This window comes from Leucoraja erinacea, unplaced genomic scaffold, assembly GCF_028641065.1.
Source record: "Leucoraja erinacea ecotype New England unplaced genomic scaffold, Leri_hhj_1 Leri_1620S, whole genome shotgun sequence".
Lineage (NCBI taxonomy): Eukaryota > Metazoa > Chordata > Chondrichthyes > Rajiformes > Rajidae > Leucoraja > Leucoraja erinaceus.
In genome coordinates, this window is record NW_026575914.1 from 9,339 (window position 1) to 24,986 (window position 15,648).

Sequence of the window (15,648 nt, forward strand, 5' to 3'; positions counted from 1 at the left end):
AGTCACCCATGATAACTGCTGTACCTTTGCTACATGCACCCCTAATTTCCTGCTTGATGCTCTCCCCAACCTCCCTACTGCTGTTTGGTGGTCTGTATACAACTACAACAAGCGATTTCTGCCCGTGGCTATTTTGCAGTTCGACCCATACCGATTCTACAGCATCCAAACTAATGTCTCTCCTTGCGATTGCATTAATCTTTAACCAGCAATGCTAGCCCATCTCCTCTTCTTTTCTGTCCAACCTTCCTGAATATTGAATACCGCTGCATGTTTAGCCTTGGTCACCCTGGAGCCGTGTCTCCAACAATATCTTATCCCTTAACTACTAACTGCATATTCAATTAATCCAACTTATTTCGAATGCTCCTCGCATTAAGGCACTAAGCTTTCAGATTACTTTTTCTTATCTCCCTTCTACCTTTTGCTCTGTCCTCCTTTTATGGCCCTCTGTCTCCTTGCATTGGTTCCCATCCCCCTGCCCTGTTAGTTTAAACGTGACATTTCCTGCATTCTCTTTCCTATTAACTGCATGTATATGCTTCCATATTGTTGACTCCAACCACCCCCCCCCCTCAATTTAGTTTAATCCCACCCGTGTAGCACTAAACCTGCCTGCCAGAATGTCGGTCGCCCTCCAGTTAAGGTGCAATCCGAGATTCGAGTGATAGGAACAGAATTGGACCAATCAGCCCATCAAGCCTACTCTGCCATTCAATCATGGCTGATCTGTCTCTCTCCCTCCTAACCCCATTTTCCTGCCTTGTACGCATAACCCCCTGTACTAATCAAGGATCTATTTATCTCCGTCTCAAAAAATATCCACTGACTTGTGGCCCCCACAGCCGTCTGTGGCAAAGAATTCCACAGATTCACCACCCTCTGACGAAAGAAATTCCTCCTCATCTCCTCTTCCTAAAAGAACGTCCTTTCATTCCGAGTCTGTACCCTCTGGTCCTAGATTCTACCACGAATGGAAACATCCTCTCTACATCCCACAACTCATCAGAATTCTTGGTTCTTGGCCCAAAATATTCCAAATGGAATTGAAACTGGAGGTTTAAATTCCTGTTTAAATTCCATTTGGAATATTTTGGAGGACCAAGAAACCAAGAACCAAGAGGTGGCGTAGGGCGGAAGGATTCTTGAAGAAGAATCGCAATAAACCCATCATTTGTTTTGGAGATTTATTACAACTTATCAGAATTTATCACAGTAATGACGTCTTTTAAAAACACTGCCAAAGGGGAATATAATTGAAGAGCCACCAGACGGCTGGCGGGGCGGAACGGAACCTTTGTGTGCGGGTCCGAGGAGGAGGGGGAACCTTTATCCGGGGGACGGCGGACGGACGGTCCCGCCCGGACACCGCGTTGCCATGGCGCTTGCAGTCAGGCTGCGCGGCCTGCTGGGCCTCGGGGGTCGGGCCTGCTCCTCCTCCCCAGCCCCGGCCTCGGGCCCACCGCCGCCCCGGCTACAGTACCGCCGCCACCCGGGCGTCACCCGCCTCGGCGCCGTCCGCCTGCCCGACGGTGTAGGGTGGCCGCTGCGCCGCGCCGCCTTGCTGCTGCTCCACGGTCAGTCGGTGTAGGGTGGCGCTGCGGCGGGTGGTGCGGGTCCTCCAGGCCAGTGGGTGGCGCTAGGAGCTAGGGGGAGGTCCTCTCCTCTCCAGGGGATCTGGTGACGTACTAGCAGGAATATGGGACCTCCAGGCCGTTGGGTGGCGCTGCAACAGGCCACGGGAGTCCTCCAGGTCGTTGGGTGGCGCTGCAAAGTGGGTGCTGTGCGTCCTCCCGGTCACTGGGTGGCGCTGCAGGAACCAATGGTCTGATCTCCAGTCAGCAGGGGGCGCTATGTCAACGTCACGCTGTCTTTCTGATATCCGGCCAGTGGGGGCGCTCTAGCGGTGGCCTGGTTCTCACCTTGTAGTCTTGCTATCCCCTCCCCCATCCCCTCTATCCCCTCCCCCCCCTCTCCCCCCTCCCCTCCCCCGTCCACCTCTCCCCCCTCCTCCTCCTCCCCCCTCCACCTCCATCCCCTCCCCTCCCTCACCTCCACCTCCATCCCCTCCCCCCTCCCCCCTCCTCCCCTCCCCTCCATCACCTCCACCTCCATCCCCTCCCCTCCATTCACCTCCACCTCCCATCCCCCCCTCCCTCCTCTCCCTCCCTCCCCCTCCATCCCTCCACCTCCATCCCCTCCCCTCCATCACCTCCCCACCTCCATCCCCTCCCCTCCATCCACCTCCACCTCCATCCCCCCCCCCCCTCCCCCCCCTCCCCCTCCCCCTCCGTCCCCTCCACCTCCATCCCTCCCCCTCCATCCCTCCATCTCCTCCACCCCCCCCATCCATCCCCTCTCCCCAGGTCACGGCAGTGGGAGCCTGGAGGAGCAGGCGAGGGACCCTCACCAACCTCCTGTGGAGCCGACGGGGAGGCCGGTGGGGAGGAGAGCAGATCCGGGCCCGGGCCAGGGAGCTGGAGCTGAGGCTCCGGGGAGACAGCGTCTCTGAGGGGGTGACCCAACACAGCGGTGAGAGGGGGGGGGGGGTGCTGGGCCAGGAGAGAGGCGAGGGGGCTGGAGGGAGGGGTGATATGGGGGAGGGAGTTGAGGCTGAGTTGCAAGTAGAGGGAAGGAAAGAGGGGATAACAGGAGGGAGGTGGAAAGGAGGGGGGCAGAGAGAGGTGGAGGAGAGAGGAGAGAAGACGGGGAGAGGGGAGGGGGAGAGAAAAGGGTGGGGGTGAGAGGTAGAAGTTGATAGGATATGGGGAGGGGGGAGAGGGGGTTAGTGGCAGCCCAATGACACGGGGGGGGGGGGGGGAGGGGGGGGGAGAGGGGGGGGGGTGGAGGAGACGTTGAGGGAGGGAGTGTGTGGGGGGGGGGTGGGGGTGTGAAGGGGGAGCAGACGGGGCCGTGGGGTGTGTTGTGCTTCCACTGACCCCCCCTCTCTCTCCCCTCCCTCCCCAGGGCGGGGAGCCCGGTGAGGGGGAAGGAGCAGTGGGTGAGGCGCCGAGTGCTGCAGGAGCTGCGGAGATCCCTCCCCCATAAGGACCCACTGGGAGACCTCTCAGGTCAGACCCTCTCACCCCTCCCCCCACCCCCCTCTTACCACCCCCCCCATACACACCCCCCCCCCCATCTCCATTTCATCCCCCCTCCCTCCCCAACTCCACCCCATCACTCTTCCTTTTTTCTCCCCCCCCTTCCTTCCCTCCTCCACTCCCCCTCCCTTTGCAAATAACCCCACCCCATGCTCCCCTCCCCCTCCCTCCCTTCCACCCCCTTCTCCTCCCCCCCCCCCCCCCAGCCCCCTCAATCCCAGTGACCCCCTCTCCTTCCTCCCCCTCCCGTCCCCTCCCCACCTCCCACCTCCCCCCTTTGTCCTCCTATTCCCTCTCCCAGCAAAACCTGCCCCACCGCGTCCTGGCCCTCCCACCCCTCCCATGCTAAGCAGGCACCCAGTTCCCCCCACAAACCGGCACGTCTTTGGGACGTGGGGGAAACAGAGCACCCGGAGAAAACCCACGGGGAGAACGTGCAAACTCCGTACAGACACAAAACACATACACGGGGATTAACATCAGTTGGGGATAGAGTCCGCTGGGGATTGGGGGAGAGAGGGATCACTCTAATCTCTCCCCCCACCCCACCCCCCCCTCCCCACCTCTCTCTCACTCGTTCTTCTCTCCCTCAGCTACAACACACAGTTGAGCCTCGTCTACCTGGCAGCCCGGCTGGATGCGGGATATGCAGCCGTGTCCCGCGTGCTACACGAGGTGAGTGTGTGTGTGTGTGTGTATGCGTGAGTGTGTGCGTGTATGTGTGCGCGAGTGTGTGTGAGTGAATGTGAGTGTGTGTGTGTGTATGCGTGAGTGTGTGCGTGAGTGTGTGTGAGTGTGTGCGTGAGTGTGTGAGAGCGTGTGACTGAATGTGTGTGTGTATGCGTGAGTGTGTGTGCGTGAGTGTGTGTATGTGAGTGTGTGTGCGTGAGATTGAGGTGTGTGTGCGTGAGTGTGTGAGTGTGTGCGTGAGTGTGTGCGTGCGTGAGTGTGTGAGTGAATGTGTGTCTGTGTGTGTATGCGTGAGTGTGTGTGTGCATGAGTGAGAGAGTGCGCGTGTGAGTGTCTCTGTGTGTGTGTGAGAGAGAGTGCGCGCGTGTGAGTGCGTGGGTGTGCGTGTTTGTAAGTGTGTCTGTGTGTGTGTGCGCGTGTGACGGGACGGAGAGTGCTTCACCCAGTTTCTTTTCAGTTTAGTTTAGAGATACAGACCGGAAACAGGCCCTGCGGCCCACCGAGTCCGTGCCGACCAGCGATCCCCGCACACTAACACTGTCCCACACACACTGGGGACAATTTCCACACACACCATGCCGATTAACCTGCAAACCCGCACGTCTTTGGAGTGTGGGAGGAAACCGAAGATCTCAGAGAAAACCCATCAAGTCCCATTCGCCATTCAAGCACGGACGATCTATCTATTAGGGCAGTCGCAGTGGCGAAGCGGCAGAGTTGCAGCCTCACAGCAAATGCAGCACCAGAGTCCTGGGTTCGATCCCGACTACGGGTGCTGTCTGTATGGAGTTTGCACGTGGATTTTCTCCGTGACCTGCGTGGGTTTTCTCCGGGTGCTCCGGTTTCCTCCCACACTCCAAACACATGCGGGTTTGTGTGTTAATTGGATTGGCTTGGTAAATATAAAAAATGTCCCCAGTGTGTGTGTGTAGGATAGTGTTTAGTGTTAGTAGTGCGCGTGGATCGATGGAGGGTGCCTGTTTCCGTGCTGTATCTCTAAGCTAAACAAAAATCTCTCCCTCCTAACCCCATTCTCCTGCCCTCTCCCCGTCACCCCCGACCCCCGCACTAATGGAGGTGTTTCTGAGCCGCAGATTAAGCAGCGGGTGCCCGAGTTCCAGCCTCACACACTCCTGGACTTTGGCTCAGGGACCGGCACTGTCACCTGGTGAGTCCCCACCTCCCCTGCCCTGGGTGTGGGGAGGGGGGAGGGGTTGGGAGTGCACGAGGGTGGTGGGGGGAAGCGAGACAGAGCGAGGGGGGGGTAGTAGGGGGAAGAGAGCGAGAGGGGGAAAAGAAAGAGAGAAGGGGCAAGAGAGAGAGAGACCCGCCCTTCGAGCCTGGGGAGGGGGGAAGGAGAGAGAGATGGGGAAGAGAGAGAGAGGGGTGGTGGGGGGAAGCCAAGGAACTGGAGGGAGAGAGAGAGGGGAAGAGAGTGAGAGATAGAGGGGGAGAGAGAGAGAGGGAGAGAGAGGGAGAGAGGGTGGAGGGCAGCAGGGGTTGGGGGGAAGAGGGACGGAGGGGGGGGGGGGAGAGGGGGAGAGAGGGTGGTGCGTGTGTTGTTTGGGTCTCTGACTCCCCCCGGTGTTCCCCCCCCCCTCCCCCACACAGGGCGGCTCGCGGGGCCTGGGGACACTCACTGCGGGAGTTCCTGTGTGTCGATCACTCACTGGACATGCAGCAGCTGGCGGGCCAGCTCCTGGACCCTGGTGAGAACCCCCTTCCCCCCCGCACCTTCCCTCCTTCCCCCCCCCCCCCCCCCCCCCCGCCCACACAGCCCCAAATCCACATCCCTGGGCATCCTGGCAGGCCGCGCCTCCTGACCCGAGGGTCTGCCATTCCCCCCCCCCATCACCCCCCCAACCTCCCATCTCCTCCCCACTGCCCCTACTCTCCCCCTCCTCCAATCTCCCCCCACGCCCTCCCCTCCACCCCCCTATAACCTCCCTCTCTCCCCCTCCATCCCCCCTCTCCCCACCCTCTCTCTCCCCCTCCCCACCACCCTAACCTCCCTTTCTCCACCCCCAACCCTTTCAGCACCCTCCTCTAATCTCCCCCCCTCCCCTCTCCTCCACCTCTCCCATCTCCCTCCACCCCCCCCCCCCGACATAAATTCTATCTCTCTCTCTCTCTCTCTGAATCTCTCTCTCCGCAGGGGGGAGTGGGGGGGAGACAGCGCACAGCCGCGGTGTCTACTTCCGGAACCTTCTACCCGTCTCCCCCAAAGTGGGGTTACCCGGGCGACCCCCTCCCTGCCCCCCCCCCCCCCCCGTGAGAGATGGGTGACTGGAACAGGGAGAGTGTAGGGGATGGTGATGGAGAAACAGGGAGAGAAAGAGATTGGTGGGGGGGGGGAGTGTTAGGGGACAGGGGAGGAAACTGGAGTGACAGGGTGGGAAGAGGAGAGGGAGGGAGAGGGGTGGGGAGAGAGGAGAGAGCGAGTGGGGGGAAGATGGGAGGGTGAGAGGGATGGAGAGAGGGGAGGGTTGGAGAGGAGAGAGGGTGGGGGGCGGAGAAGGGGTTGGGGTCAGTGTTTGGGGAAGGGTTACACTGTGATGTGGGATTGCAGTGTTGGGTGCGACGGCCATTCCTGCCCCCCGCCCCAGCCCCCCCACCGACCTGGGAAAAGAGTTCACCTCTCCCCCTCCCTCTCTCCTTCTCCCACCCAGGTGGGCTTTGACCTGGCCGTGTCGGCCTACTCCCTCTCCGAGCTGCCGTCTGGTGCCGAGCGGCGGCGTTTCATCCAGTCCCTGTGGAGGAAAACTCAACACTACCTGGTGAGAGGGGTGGAGGGAAACATAGACAATAGGTGCAGGAGTAGGCCATTCGGCCCTTCGAGCCTGCACCGCCATTCAACATGATCATGGCTGATCACCCAACTCAGTATCCCGTACCTGCCTTCTCTCCATACCCCCTGATCCCTTTAGCCACAAGGGCCACATCTAACTCCCTCTTAAATATAGCAAATGAACTGTGACCTCAACTGTGGCAGAGAATTCCACAGATTCACCACTCTCTGTGTGAAAATAAAAGTCTCATCTCGGGTCCTAAAAGATTTCCCCCTTATCCTTAAACTGTGACCCCTTGTTCTGGACTTCCCCAACATTGCGAACAATCTTCCTGCATCTAGCCTGTCCAACCCCTTAAGAATTTTGTAAGTTTCTATAAGATCCCCCCTCAATCTTCCAAATTCCAGCGAGTACAAGCCGAGTCTATCCAGTCTTTCTTCATATGAAAGTCCTGACATCCCAGGAATCAGTCTGGTGAACCTTCTCTGCACTCCCTCTATGGCAAGAATGTCTTTCCTCAGATTAGGAGACCAAAACTGTATGCAATACTCCAGGTGTGGTCTCACCAAGGCCCTGTACAACTGCAGTAGAACCTCCCTGCTCCTATACTCAAATCCTTTTGCTATGAAAGGGGGGAGAGAGGGGGGGATGGAGGCGAGAACATTATTGGGGGTGGGGGGGTGAGATGGGAAAGATCGGCGGGAGGTAGAGAGATTCAGATTCAAACTTTATTGTCATTGTGCAGTATACAAGTACAGAGGCAACAAAATGCAGTTAGCTCTCACCCAGAAGCACGAACACAGAATAATGTAATATATATATATGTATATACAGCAGCAGTAGTGCAGTTTTTCGGGGGGGGGGGGGGGGGAGATCAATCACGGGGGGGAAGGAGTGTCCAGGGGGGGGGGGGGGGTGACTGGCAGTCACCAAGGTGCAGGGTTAAGTGGGGTAACAACCGCAGGGAAGAAGCTGTTCCTGAACCTGCTGGTCCGGCAACGGAGAGACCTGTAGCGCCTCCCAGATGGGAGGAGGGTAAACAGCAAAGATCCTATAGCAGAGCAAGATAGACCACTCCTGCTAAATGCAATGGGCTGACGTGTAGTACGCAACGGAACGGAACGTGGGCCTTTTTTTCATCCATTTCAGTAACCCGACCCGACCCGACTCGCAGTGTAATCAACGTTGCGGGGGAACAGTTTGTGTTAATAAATTATAGATTTTTCCCAACTAACTTTTATTTTTACGGGGATGTTTCCGTAACCGTCTCCCGTCTCTGCACTAGTATCCTTGCTCCGCTGTGACGGGATCTTTGGTGCGGAGACGGAGGCCGGTTACGGAAATGGGGCCGGAAATTACCCGTGAATCTGCCCGTGACCGTCGAGTGGACTATCTTGCTCGCTATAGGATCTTTGGCAAACAGTCTGTGGTTGGGGTGAGAGCAGTCCTTGACGATGCTGAGCGCCCATCACAGACAACGCTTGCTTTGGACAGACTCAGTGGAGGGGAGTGAGGAACCGGTGATGCGACGGGCAGCTTTCACCGCCCTCTGCAATGCTTTCCGGTCGGAGACAGAGCAGTTGCCGTTACCATACTGCGATACAGTTCGTGAGGATGCTCTCGATGGTGTATCTGATGGAGGGAGAGTGGAATGGGGGGAGTGGAGGGGTGGGGGCCGGGTTGCGATCACCTTCACCATCTGATCCTCCCTCTCTCTCTCCTCCTTCCCCTCCCTCAGGTGCTGATAGAGAACGGGACAAGGGACGGACACCAGATCCTGATGGAGGCTCGACACACAGTGCTCACGGTGCGTGGCCCCTCCCTCTGTACCTCCCCCATGCCCCCCCTCCCCTCCCTCAGTACACCCCCCACGCCCACCCTCCCATGAACCCCCCGTCACTCCTCCCCCCCTCCATCCGTCCCCCCTCACGCCTCCGCCCCCACACCAATCCCCCCTCCCTCCGTACCCCCACCTCCCCCCCTCGCTCCCCCCCCCATCCCTCCCCCGTATGCTCCCCCTCCCTCCGTACCCCCCACCCCCCCACGATCCCCTTCCTCCGTACCTCCCTTCCATCCCCCTCAACCCCTCAAGCTCCCTCTTCCTCCATCCCACCTCTCCCTCCCTCCATCCCCGTCAACTCTCCCCTTCCGTTCCCCCCGCACTCCGACCCCCTCCTCAATGCTCCCTCTCTCCCCCTCCAAAACACTCCCACCTCGACCTATTACCCCCCCACCGGTCGCTGGCTTTTGACACCTACATTCACTGCTCTCCCTCCCCATCCACAGGCAGACGAGGGGAGCCCGGCCTTCGTGTTCGCCCCGGTGAGTGACCTCGTCCCTGGTCCCCACGCTCACGGTCACCACGTAACACTCCACTGATGTAAACTCTCTCTCTCTCTCTCTCTCTCCCCCCATCCCCACCTTCCTCACCCTCCCTGCCCCCCTCTCTCCACCCCCCCCGCTCCTCTCACCCTCCCCTCTCTTCTTCTCTCTCCCCTTCCTTCTGCCTCCCAACTCCTCACTCTCACTGCTCTTCCCCTCTCCTCCACTCTCTCCCCCTCCCCAACCTCCCTCTCTCCACTCCGTCCCTATCCTCTCTGCACTTCCCTCCTCCCCCCTGCCACTCTCACACCCCCTTCCCCCCTCCCAACCGCTGTCTCCCAACCCTCTCCCTGTCACTCTCTCTTCCACTCTCCCCCCCACCATCTCCCTCTCCCTTCTTTTTCTCTCCTCCCTCCCCCTCCTCCCCCCCCCCCCCTCTCCCCGCAGTGTCCCCATGAGATGCCGTGTCCCAAGCTCGGGGGCAAAACCCCTCAGCCGTGCAACTTCTCCCAGGCCTATCACCCCCTGCCGCTGCCCTGGGTGAGTTGTCCTGAACGGGAGAGGAGGGGGAGGGGGGAACGGGGGAGGGAGGGGTGGGTAGGGGGGGGAGAGGGAGCAGGGGAAGGGGGACTGAGGGAGGAGGTAGTGGGTAACTGGGATGAAGGGAGTGGAATGGAGGGGGGAGAGGGGGAGGTGGGGGAAACAGCTGAAGCTTTCCCCTGGTGGGTTTTGTCCGGGTGCCCCTGTTCCTTCCCACACATCAAACATGTGCGGGTCGGTGGGTTAATGTGTGAGTTGTGGTGAGGGGGAGGTTGGTCTGGGTGCATTCCCCCCCCCCCCCCATCTCCCTCCATTCTCCCCCTATCTGTCACCCCCTTCCTCACCTGGTGTGGCGACCTCCCACCACAATGGCAGAGCTATTGCTCACCCTGTTATGTGGTCCTCCCACCACTGGGTGTCCCCTCTCCCCCCTGCACTACAGTCCTCCCAACACTGGGTGTCTCCTCTCTCCCTCCCTGCACTACAGTCCTCCCACCACTGGGTGTCCCCTCTCCCCCCTGCACTACAGTCCTCCCACCACTGGGTGTCCCCTCACCCCCCCCCCCCTGCACTACAGTCCTCCCACCACTGGGTGTCCCCCCCTCTCCCCCTGCACTACAGTCCCCCACCACTGGGTGTCCCCTCTACCCCCCCCCCCCCTGCACTACAGTCCTCCCACCACTGGGTGTCCCCTCTCCACTACAGTCCTCCCACCACTGGGGGTGTCCCCTCTCCCCCCCTGCAAGTCCTCCCACCACTGGGTGTCCCTCTCCCCCCCCTGCACTACAGTCCTCCCACCACTGGGTGTCCCCTGGATGGTCCCCTCCCCCCCCACCACTGGATGCACTACAGTCCTCCCACCACTGGGTGTCCCCTCTCCCCCCCCCCTGCACTACAGTCCTCCCACCACTGGGGTGTCCCCTCTCCCCCCTGCACTACAGTCCTCCCACCACTGGGTGTCCCCTCTCCCCCCCCTGCACTACAGTCCTCCCACACTGGGTGTCCCCTCTCCCCCCCTCCCCACCACTGGGTGTCCCCCTCTACCCCCCCCTGCACTACAGTCCTCCTCCCACTGGGTGTCCCCTCCTGCACTACAGTCCTCCCACCACTGGGTGTCCCCTCTCCCCCCCTGCACTACAGTCCTCCCACCACTGGGTGTCCCCTCTCCCCCCCTGCACTACAGTCCTCCCACCACTGGGTGTCCCCTCTCCCCCCCTGCACTACAGTCCCTCCCACCACTGGGTGTCCCCCCCCCTCTCCCCCCCTGCACTACAGTCCTCCCACCACTGGGTGTCCCCTCTCCCCCCCTGCACTACAGTCCTCCCACCACTGGGTGTCCCCTCTCCCCCCTGCACTACAGTCCTCCCACCACTGGGTGTCCCCCTCTCTCCCCCCTGCACTACAGTCCTCCCACCACTGGGTGTCCCCTCCCCCCCCTGCACTACCAGTCCTCCCACCACTGGGTGTCCCCTCTCCCCCCCCTGCACTACAGTCCTCCCACCACTGGGTGTCCCCTCTCCCCCCCCTGCACACAGTACAGTCCCCCCCACCACTGGGTGTCCCCCTCCCCCCCCTGCACTACAGTCCTCCCACCACTGGGTGTCCCCTCTCCCCCCTGCACTACAGTCCTCCCACCACTGGGTGTCCCCTCTCCCCCCCCTGCACTACAGTCCTCCCACCACTGGGTGTCCCCTCTCCCCCCCCTGCACTACAGTCCTCCCACCACTGGGTGTCCCCTCTCCCCCCCCCTGCACTACAGTCCTCCCACCACTGGGTGTCCCCTCCCCCCCCCACTACAGTCCTCCCACCACTGGGTGTACAGTCCCCACCCCCTGCACTGCACTACCCTCCCACCACTGGGCTCTCCCCCCCTGCACTACAGTCCTCCCACCACTGGGTGTCCCCTCCCCTCCCCCCCCCTGCACTACAGTCCTCCCACCACCACTGGGTGTCCCCCTCTCCCCCCCCCTGCACTACAGTCCTCCCACCACTGGGTGTCCCCTCTCCCCCTGCACTACAGTCCTCCCACCACTGGGTGTCCCCTCTCCCCCCCCTGCACTACAGTCCTCCCACCACTGGTGTCCCCTCTCCCCCCCCTGCACTACAGTCCTCCCACCACTGGGTGTCCCCTCTCCCCCTCCTGCACTACAGTCCTCCCACCACTGGGTGTCCCCTCTCCCCCTCCTGCACTACAGTCCTCCCACCACTGGGTGTCCCCTCTGCACTACAGTCCTCCCACCGAAGGCCAGCGATAAGAGCAGAAGGTGCGAGACGGGTTTGAATTGTGAAGCCAGAGGAAGGAATCGAGCACGTGCGGAGGGGGTTGGAGAGCAGGTGGGGAGACTGAGGGGTGGGAGAGAGAGAGAGAGAGCGTGGTGGGTATAATAAACATCACCTAAAACTGGAGAATTCAAAGTTCCTCCGTTGAGATGTGGGCCGATCTGCGTCAAATTTAATCTGCAATTTTACTAACCAATCTCTCTCTCTCCCTCTTTCTTTCCCTCCCTCCCCGTCTCTCTATCCCTTTTTCCCCTCTATCTGTCTCTCTCCCCACTCTCCCCCTTATCCCTTGCACCTCTCTTCCCCCAATCTCTCTCGACTCTATTTCCCCCTTCCCTCTATTCCTCTCCACTTCCAATTCCCCTCACTCCCTTCTCTCCCCACCTCACTCCCCCTCATCATTTCTCCTCCACTCTCTCCCCCAATTCCCCCCTCTACCGCTCCTTTGTCGCTCTTGCTCTCCCTATCTTACTCTCTCTCCCCCCCCCTTCCTCCCTCTATCTCCCCCCCCCCCCCCCCCCTTTATCTCCCTCTCTCCCCCAGAACCCGGACGTGAAGCAGGTGCTGTTCTCCTACGTGGTGCTGGCGGGGGGAGGAGGAGGGGGGGGGGGGGCGGGGTGGCGGAGGGGGGGAGGGGCGCTGGCCCCGGGTGCTGCGCCCCGTTATCCCTCGCCCCCGTCACGTCCACACTCGCCTCTGCTGCCCCGACGGCAACATCCGCTCCCTGGTGGTCACACCCCGCCACTGCGGCAGGTGGGCGGGGAAAATGGGGAGGGGAGGGAGAGGAGGGTGGGTGGAGGGAAGAAGGGATGGCGGAAGTGGGGCGGGAGAGACAGTGGAGGAGGGGGGGGGGGCTGGAGGGAGGGAGGGAGGGGGATGGAGGTGGGGGAAGGAAGAGGAGGGGCGACCGACGGAGGGAGAGAGGGAGAGAGTGGAAGGAGGTTTGGGGGGTGAAGGGGGGGGGGAATTGCACCCCCAGACCAGCCAACCCCCCTCACCATTGTCTCCCCTCCCCCCACAGGGAGTTGTACCGCTGTGCCCGCAGGAGCTCGTGGGGAGACAGACTCCCCGTCTCGCCCGGAGAGGAGCCGTGGGGAGAGAGACTTGCCCCTCCTCCTCCCATGACAGACTCAGCCCCCCCCTCACCCACAGAGACCGAGGGGGGAACATCAACACCCTGACCCTCCCTCTCTCCCCTTCCCTCCAACGCTCGCCCCTCCACCATAACCCTCACGCTCCTCTCCCTGTGTCCCCCCATCCCCCCCCGCGGGGGCCACAATTAAAGCCGTGCTGTTGAAATCAGTGTCTCGGTGTCGTGCGTGGGGACCGGCCCCTGGACTCAGATACGGGGAGTGGGCGGCTGGTTACAGCTTCACCTCTTACCCTACAACACACACACGCGTGCACGCACACATACACACACGCACGCACACATATATACACATGCACGCACATATACACACACGCACGCACATATACACACACACGCGCGCGCACGCAGACGCACACGGACACGCACACGGTGAGACGTACACACACGTTTAGCATGATATATTTATTTAGGTCCGTGATGATCAGACGCAATTCTGTCGCTGAACTTTAATCAGGAGGGTGTGGGGGGTTGGTTTTGGGGGAGGGGTTGCTGGTGGGGGGGGGGGGTGAGAGGTGTAACTGGAGGGGGTCGGGGGGGGGGGGGGGGGTCAGAGGTGTCTAACTCGGAGGGCAGGTTGGGGGAGGGGCCAGGGGAGATCAGGGAAGTGACGGGGGGTGGGGAGGGGGAGGTTGGGAGTGTCGGAGCAGGGGGAGGAGGGACAGGGTGGGAGTCAGATCCAGGGGTGATCTGGGGTCAGAGGGCAGGGGGGGGGGCTTCAGAACTTGTTGGTGGCGAAGTTGAACATCCACTTGGGCATCCTGATGAAGGAGGGGATGAAGTGGCTGATCCAGCTGGTGCCGGGCACTTGTGACAGGAGGAAGCTCAGCGATCGGTACTGGACCAGGGGTTGCCCTGCGGGGGGGAGAGACAGAGGTCACACTGGGGTCGCGGCAAGGTCACACAGGGGTCGGTATCAAAGATCCTACAGTGAGCAAGATAGTCCACTCGACGAAAAAGACGTAGTACGGTCATGGGCAGATTCATGGGTAATTTTCGGCCCCATTTCCGTTACCGGCTTCCGTCTCCGCACTAAAGATCCCGTAGGATGCTAGTGTGGAGCCGGAAGCCGGTTATGGAAACATCCTCGTAAAAATCAAATATCTTTAGTAAAAATCTTCTCCTCATTTTCATAATTATAATTTATTAACACAAATTTATTATTCCCCCGCAACGTAATTACACTGCGGGTCGGGTTACTAAAATGGCCGACGTTCCGCTCCATTGCGTACTACACGTCAGCCATTGCATTTAGCAGGAGTGGTCTATCTTGCTCTGCTATAGGATCTTTGGTCGGTCTGGTCCCCAGGGGTCACACCGGGGTCGCTGTAGGGTCACCCGGTCGGCAGGGTCATGCAAGGGTAACGGGTCAACCCCACACCTCCCATTTCCCGACCCCTAGGCCGGGGTCTCTGGCCCGATCTCTGACCCCCCCCACCCCCAGGCAGCTACACGGCAACGGAAGGTCAGGGGTCAGGGCTCACCATCAACGTCGCTCAGTCCGTACTCGGTGGCGAGGTCACAGGTCAAGTGGACACGACCCGTCTTTCTCATGATGTCTGGATCTGGAGGGGTCAGAAGGTCATCAGTGATAGGAGCAGAATCCTGCCATTCGGCCCATCAAGTCTACTCTGCCATTCAATCATGGCCGATCTATCTGTAGCAACGTAACCCCACTTTTTTAAGAAGGGAGGGAGAGAGCAAATGGGGAATTACAGCCCAGTTAGTCTAACCTCGGTAGTGGGGAAACTGCTAGAGTGAGTTATTAAAGATGGGATAGCAGCACATTTGGAAAGTGGTGAAATCATTGGACAAAGTCAGCATGGATTTACGAAAGGTAAATCATTTCTGACGAATCTTATAGAATTTTTCGAGGATGTAACTAGTAGCGTGGATAGGAGAGAACCAGTGGATGTGGTGTATCTGGACTTCCAGAAGGCTTTCGACAAGGTCCCACATAAGAAATTAGTATACAAACTTAAAGCACAAGGCATTGGGGGTTCAGTATTGATGTGGATAGAGAACTGGCTGGCAAACAGGAAGCAAAGAGTAGAGTAAACGGGTCCTTTTCACAATGGCATGGGCAGGACTAGTGGGGTACCCCAAGGGCTCAGTACTGGGGACCAGCAGCTATTTACAATATATATTAATGATCTGGATGAGGGAATTGAAGGCAATATCTCCAAGTTTGCGGATGACACTAAGCTGGGGGGCAGTGTTAGCTGTGAGGAGGATGCTAGGAGACTGCAGGGTGACCTTGGATAGGCTGGCGTGAGTGGGCAATGTTTGGCAGATGCAGTATAATGTGGATAAATGTGAGGTTATCCATTTTGGTGGCAAAAACAGGAAAGCAGAATATTATCTAAATGGTGGCCGATTGGGAAAAGGGGGAGGAGAAGCAGCGAGACCTGGGTGTCATGGTACACCAGTCATGAAGGTAGGCATGCAGGTGCAGCAGGCAGTAAAGAAAGCGAATGGTATGTTAGCTTTCATTGCAAAAGGATTTGAGTATAGGAGCAGGGAGGTTCTACTGCAGTTGTACAGGGTCTTGGTGAGACCACACCTGGAGTATTGCGTACAGTTTTGGTCTCCAAATCTGAGGAAGGACATTATTGCCATAGAGGGAGTGCAGAGAGACGGTTCACCAGACTGATTCCTGGGATGTCAGTACTGTCACGAAGAAAGGTTGGATAGACTTGGTTTATACTCTCTAGAATTTAGGAGATTGAGAGGGGATCTTATAGAAACTTACAAAATTCGTAAGGGGTTGGACAGG

At 59.4% G+C, this 15,648-nt stretch overlaps 1 protein-coding gene across 1 annotated transcript; it reads left to right on the top strand.

Moving 5' to 3' along the window:
• The first annotated feature begins 1,253 nt into the window (after window positions 1-1,253).
• On the top strand, window positions 1,254-13,041 carry mettl17 (methyltransferase like 17). The gene is given in 13 exon segments (XM_055665914.1): window positions 1,254-1,577; window positions 2,367-2,436; window positions 3,695-3,776; window positions 4,886-4,959; window positions 5,403-5,500; window positions 5,947-6,017; window positions 6,461-6,568; window positions 8,319-8,387; window positions 8,867-8,902; window positions 9,350-9,442; window positions 12,266-12,331; window positions 12,333-12,475; window positions 12,744-13,041. Coding segments are annotated over 13 exon segments (1,269 nt in total). The 5' UTR covers window positions 1,254-1,378; the 3' UTR covers window positions 12,904-13,041.
• The last annotated feature ends 2,607 nt before the right edge of the window (window positions 13,042-15,648 follow it).